The sequence below is a fragment of the Octodon degus genome, unplaced genomic scaffold (genome assembly GCF_000260255.1).
Source record: "Octodon degus isolate 3935 unplaced genomic scaffold, OctDeg1.0 scaffold00096, whole genome shotgun sequence".
Lineage (NCBI taxonomy): Eukaryota > Metazoa > Chordata > Mammalia > Rodentia > Octodontidae > Octodon > Octodon degus.
This window is the reverse complement of record NW_004524672.1, coordinates 3,138,940-3,145,277: the sequence shown is the minus strand read 5'-3', so window position 1 is coordinate 3,145,277 and position 6,338 is coordinate 3,138,940. Positions and strand designations below refer to the sequence as shown.

The window sequence follows — 6,338 nt, the reverse complement described above, 5'->3', positions numbered from 1 at the left end:
GAAATCTTGATCTTTGCCCTGATGGTGAGTGAATTAGTGTCCTCTGCACCGGCCCAGCTGTGATTATCTTTATTTAAATTTCTTGCCTGTGATGGCAAAGAACAATGAATAAATCTGGGAAGGTCTGGAAACCCTGGCAGAGAATTTAGGCTGAGAATTTTATGAAGGCATTGTTATGGTACTAGGGAAGAGCAAATATTGTCAAATAAACCTGGATAGGCAGGAAAAACTAAAGACTAAGCTCTAGTTTCTGAAGCTGTTACTTTCCCAGGGCCTTGAAGGTACAGTGTAGATGCCATTTGGGAGTATTTTATGTTTTGTCATGTTCCTCAAAATTCTGACAGAGAAAAACTACTAGCAGAGGTTATCACTTGGATTTAGGACAAAAGACCAGTGTCTTGGCTGTATGGGAATATAGCTGGGTAGAAGCCTACTTGCCTACATGAGACTATTTTTTTTTTTCGGTGGAACCAGGGATTGAACTCAGGCCCTTGCACTTGCCAGGGAAGCGCTTATTCCACTGAGCCTTCTCCCTAGCCCCATACATGAGACTATTGAATTTACCTGAACACAGAGTAGAAAATGTCAGAGATGAGAGAGCCATGCTAAGGTATGAGTATCTAGATCAGCCAACATCAGAAATCAGAGCATGCCTCAGAGAATTTCTTGTAGTTCTATTGGAATCCTTGAGGATTCCACTAATAGGCAACGCCTTTCTGAACTGTTGCCCTATCACACCTCTCAGTCTGGAGATGAGATGACATCCCTGTCTGAGTAGGTGTCTCGCATGAAGGAGATGCAGAAGTCCATCTACTACATCACTGGTGAGAGAAAGGAACAGGTGCCCAACTCTGCCTTTGTGGAGTGTGTGAGGCAATGGGGTTTCAAGGTGGTGTACGAGACTGAGTCTATCAATGAGGACGGTGTGCAGCAACTCAAGGAGTTTCATGGGGAGAGCTTGGTCTCCATGACTAAAGAAGGCCTGGAGCTGCTTGAGAATGAGGAGGAAAAGAAAAAGATGGAGGAGAGCAAGGCCAAGTTTGAGAACCTTTGCAAACTCATGAAGGAAATCTTGGATAAGACGGTTGAGAAGGTGACAGTCTCTAACAAGCTTGTGTCTTCACCCTGCTGCATTGTGACCAGCACCTACAGCTGGTCAGCCAACATGGAGTGAATCATGAAGGCCCAGGCCTTCTGTGACAATTCTACCATGGGTTACATGATAGCCAAGAAGCACCTGGAGATCAACCTCAACCACCCCATTGTGGAGACCCTGAGGCAGAAGGCTGAAGCTGACAAGAATGGCAAAGCTGTCAAGGATTTGGTGGTGCTGCTGTTCCAGATAGCACTGTCGTCTTCTGGCTTCTTCCTGGAGGACCCACAGACCCACTCCAACTGTATCTACCACATGATCAAGCTGGGCCTGGGCATCGATGAAGATGAGGTGACTGCAGAGGAGCCCAGTGCTGCTGTTCCTGATGAGATCCCTCTCCTTGAAGGGGATGAGTGTTCATTCTGGATGGAAGGAGTGGATTAGGAGCTACCACTGTGGGAAACCTGTGCCCTCTGTGTAGTGTCCCCACAGCTCTTCAGTAGCCTGAGTGGCCCTGTCCCACCTCTTGCTCTGTTGAGTCTAGTAACTAATTTCTCCTGCCCTGTGTTGAAATCAGAAAGTAAGGGCCTTGCACCCCATCCCCTCTGTAATTTGACAGCAGAGTTGGATGTTGTGTATTGTTTTCTTATTTTTTTGTTTATTTTGTTCTGAAATTAAAGTATGTGACTAAAGAAGATGCAGTTTTATACAAAAAAAAAGAAAGAAAAGAAAAGAAAAAAAAAAAGAAAGAAATCAGAGTGAGTAGGCCTCCAGGTTGCAAGTAGACAGCTGTGTAGAACCAGATCTTAGCCCTGTCCTCACAGGTAGGCTGATAGTTGCATAAGCAGACAGTCCACTCCTTCTTTACTCACTGGCTGAGGGACTCATAGATGTTAGATTGAATTACAAGTCAGATAAAAGAAATAAGAGAAAAGTTTTGCTTGCAGAAAAGCTCTGAAATGGAAATTTTATACTGGGTAAAGACAGTAACAACTTGACCCTCAAAACTCCTTGATCATAGAGCATTTGCCTTGGTGATCCAGGATAAACAGTCTGACATGCACAGAAGATAAAACAAACTGTGTTGATGTCTGAAGTCTCTCCTTGGATTACATTTGCTTAATGTTCAAAGGTCAAGTTAAGTCACATGACCAAATCCAAGGTCAGAATAGGGAAATAGGACTGGGGAGATAGCTTGGTGGTCTAAACACCTGCCTGGCAGGAGCAAGGACCTGGGTTCGGTCCCTGGTATCACATGCCCTGCTGACGCTGAAACTGGACTTGGTGGTGCACAACTGTAATCCCAGTGCTGGGGAGGCTGAGATGGAAGGATCACTATGAGTCTGAGCTACACAATGAGACCTTGTACTGAAAGAGAAAAATAATAATAAGGAAATAAATACTCCAGCTAAAAGGAAGAGCAAGAACTGAAAATTTCCTGAACTGTGATCCCATCTCGAGCTGGTAGAGGTCATCTGGAGCCAATGAAAACATTTAAGTGGTAAATATTTGTGTGATGTGTATACCTGTATCATGTATTCTATCTCTTCCATTTACTATGGAAGAGATACATTACTTCCTTTACTTTCCATTATTTCCTTCACTTGGTAGTTTAATGTTTCCCTACTTTCAGCCACTTGGGGTGGACCCTAGAGATGAACTGATGTGTTTTTTCATCTTCCTCATGAGGAATATAACTGTCTATGGGTGTTCTGAGTATAGGCTAGTAAAAATGCTGCCAGGACTTTAACTCTAACCCTACTGATGAGTGACATAATAAAATGTGTGTGTATTTTTGTGGGGAGGGTGTGTGCGTGCATGCATGAGCATGTGTGTGTGTGTGTGTGTGTGTGTGTGTGTGTGTGTGTGTGTTACTGGGAATTGTACCAAGTACCATCACTTAACCATATTCCAGGCCTTTTTATTTATTTATTTTTCATTATGTTATCATAGGCTCTTGCTAAGTTGGTGCATTGCCCCATTTGGCCTCTAACTTGTGATTTTCCTGCCTCAGCCTCCCAGAGTGCAGAGATTACAGATGTGAAAAACTATAATATGCATGTTTATTTCCTTTATAATTTAAAAAAGAAGGAAAAGAATAAACAAGCTAGTGTTTATATCGTTTGAATAACAAATTCCCTCTGACAATGTTTATCTAGGACACAATATTCTTTCATCATAATAAAAAGGCCATACCCATCCTAAAAATGATAAATCAGTATTTAGAATCTTTAGAAGACTGTCAGTTTTAAAACTGTACTGATGCACAAACACTGTTGGGAGTGACTTAAAAACCTATTTTTATGTTTTCACTAAAATTATAAAATCATAGCTATATGTTCTTCATGTGATCTCAACATACATATTCCTTTTCCTTTTCATTGGTGTCATTGTACTTAGAACTGAAAGAGTTTGTCTATTGAAAATATACACATTAATCTTGTCAAACATACTAGTGTACACAGAAGAGGTCGGGGTCTTTTTCCACACAGGCTTAAGGAAGCACTTAGCAAAATCAGTTGTCTAAATCCTCTAATGAGGAGCTAGATCATCGATAGGCAGAGCCCCCACAACGTGCACCTTCCCAGGGCCCATGCCAGATGTTCTCAGGGAGCCAACAGAGAAGGATCAATCATGCCGTCTCTCTTTCACCCAAGGGTGTTGGCTGCTGAGTAGAAATCGAAAGGCAGAGCTTCCAAATCAACATCTCACTGGGATCTGAGCAATGCCGTCTCTTACTATCTTGTCACAAACGGAAACACAGATGTTTCAGTGGAAATGGTTTGACTGTTATCTGTTTATTTTAACAAAAGAATAAGTGGTTAAAGCCATGGGCTCTGGCTCTTTCATATTTATATCACAGTCCTGTTTCTTCCACTCACAAAAGGCTGTGAAGCTTTGCAATTCACTTTCCTGTCTGTGACGCTGCTAATCTGTACTCTTCAGAGTTGTTGGGGAGTGGAGCAGATGCATGTAAAATATTTCATATAGATCTTGGCACATTATAAATGCTCCATCTATTATAAGCATTATTGGTATGTGAGCATCTCCCCATTAATTTGGTAATAAATCTCTCTCCTCACTCTGATCCATTAGCGCTACAATTGTATGATCAGGCACGTGGGAATTTTGATGGGCAAGGGTTGTGAAAACGCATCATTAGGCATTTTTATGGGATGTTTGAATTGTAACAGAGCCAATTCCACCCTGGAGTAGAGACAACCTTGTTCTCCCCTTGCAGGAGATTTTGGCATACATATTTATTTCCGCTCCACCCTGTCTGCTGGGCTCTGCTGCTTTGACAGAATTTGTAACTGAAGTTGCATAGGCAGAACACTGAATAGGAGCTGCTTAGGTTGCAGGCTCATTGTTAGACCTAAACTTTCTGGAAGCTGCTTGCAATCCTGTTTCTCAGGGCACCGTCATGGGTATCCAAAGGATACCGTTTACGTCTACTTTTGATCTCTGTCAACCTCCCAATCGGGAGAAAAAAGAAAGCAAAGTTACCACGTGCTTTTATAAAACACAAAACTGGTTTGATCTAAAGCACATTAAGGGAAAAGGTTAATATGTGCTGAGACAGAATGCAAAGCCCTGGATCGGCTGCAGCAGTGGCTCTTGACAGCCACTGTTTCCGAGGAATAAGAACACTCGATTATCTCCAATTTTTGTGATGCATGTTTGCTTTTATTTGCTTAACTAACAGGCACTTTAAAGATTTTAGAATGTTATGATCACTTTGAAATTTCAAGAATTTTTCCAAGAACCTTGAGATCTGGATCTAGATCAGGCAGCTTTTTCTCCCCTGAGATGCAGTATCTTACATCAACCATTGAAAGAAGTCATTTAATTTGACTCACCATTCGGGGCTTCTCAGTCCATGTTCAGCTGGCTCCAAGGTAAGATACTGTGCTGAGAGAAACCTGTTCCCTCATGGTAGACAGAAAGCAGAGCTGGACAGAGACAGAGGTGGAGAGAGGTAGAGACAGAGAAAGAGAGAATGATCCAGGGACAAAATTATACCCTTCCAATCATAGCTCAGTGACAACCTCTCATGTGCCTTCACCTCCTAACAGCACAGTACCTTTGACATCATCAATGGACTAATTCACCAATGAGCATAGTATTCCCATGATCCTTTCAACTTCAAAAAGCCTCATGTCTGAATTTAGGAGATACTATGGGTGGGATTTGGATATGAACTACAAGGAGGCCAATAAAATAAAATTCCGTTTTCTCCTACTTTATTCACTGGAGAGGAGTGGTTGAAAATATAGGCTTTGGAAATCTTGATTAAAATATGACTTTCCATGTTAGAGGCAAATTTTACACAAATAATCCATTTAAAAATTTTGTTTCTTCATCTTTAAAGCTTTATTAAGTTTTTTGTCCTCATGATACTGTTATATGAGTAGCACCAATTATTAGGAACAATTTGGCAACATGGCTGCCAAACTGTGCTGAGATGCCCCTTCATGCTTCAGCAAACCCAGGAGGTGAATTTTGAGTTTTCAAGGAAAATGGGCATCACACAAGCTAGTTTCTTCATAATCTCAACCTGGGATTGTATTATGTTGCTTTTGATGTTGTCACATTTTTCAGAAGCTAGGGTTTGGTGAAGGTGGTAATAAAAATGCAGATCATATGCAAGCATCCATGAGAAACAGGAAGTAAGGGAGCTATGCTCAAACTCAGTTAAAGTTTAAGTAAATTTGTGCCTGACTTTAGCACAGACACTTCAGTTATTGGGACTGTACTAGTGTGGACTGCTGGACCGTGTTGGATTGTTTTGCTGAATTCATACACCTATAGTATTTAGATGCCAATGGAATACCCATCTCTGACAGGAATAAACAAAAAAAGGGGATACAAAGGAAGGACCATTTTGTATCTGTATATGCAGAATAGTTAGGATAGATATACAGCTACTTTCACTTAATTCAATGAGAAGAAAGATTTGTACCAATAGTGTTTGGACAGGATATCCTGTCTGCATCTTGTACTATGGATAGCCACTAAGAAGATTAGCATGTACAATGTATTAATTATTGAAACTGTCCTATTAATCAGTTTTGAAACTGTCTCATTGCTACTTGTTTCTCAATAAAATAAGAAAAACAAAAAACAAAAAAAAATGAAGCAAGACATTTTGCAATAGCCCTATGCTAGTTTTCAAATTGTTCCTGAACTGTTAAAGTATAAGGAGTTAGATATTTATTTTGTCCTATACACTCTGTGGAAATGT

At 40.9% G+C, this 6,338-nt stretch overlaps 1 protein-coding gene across 1 annotated transcript; it reads left to right on the top strand.

The window, feature by feature from the left end:
• Positions 1-716: 716 nt before the first annotated feature.
• On the top strand, positions 717-1,537 carry LOC101587069 (putative heat shock protein HSP 90-beta-3). Its single transcript, XM_023723108.1, is given in 1 exon segment — positions 717-1,537. A coding segment is annotated over 1 exon segment (750 nt). The 5' UTR covers positions 717-787.
• The last annotated feature ends 4,801 nt before the right edge of the window (positions 1,538-6,338 follow it).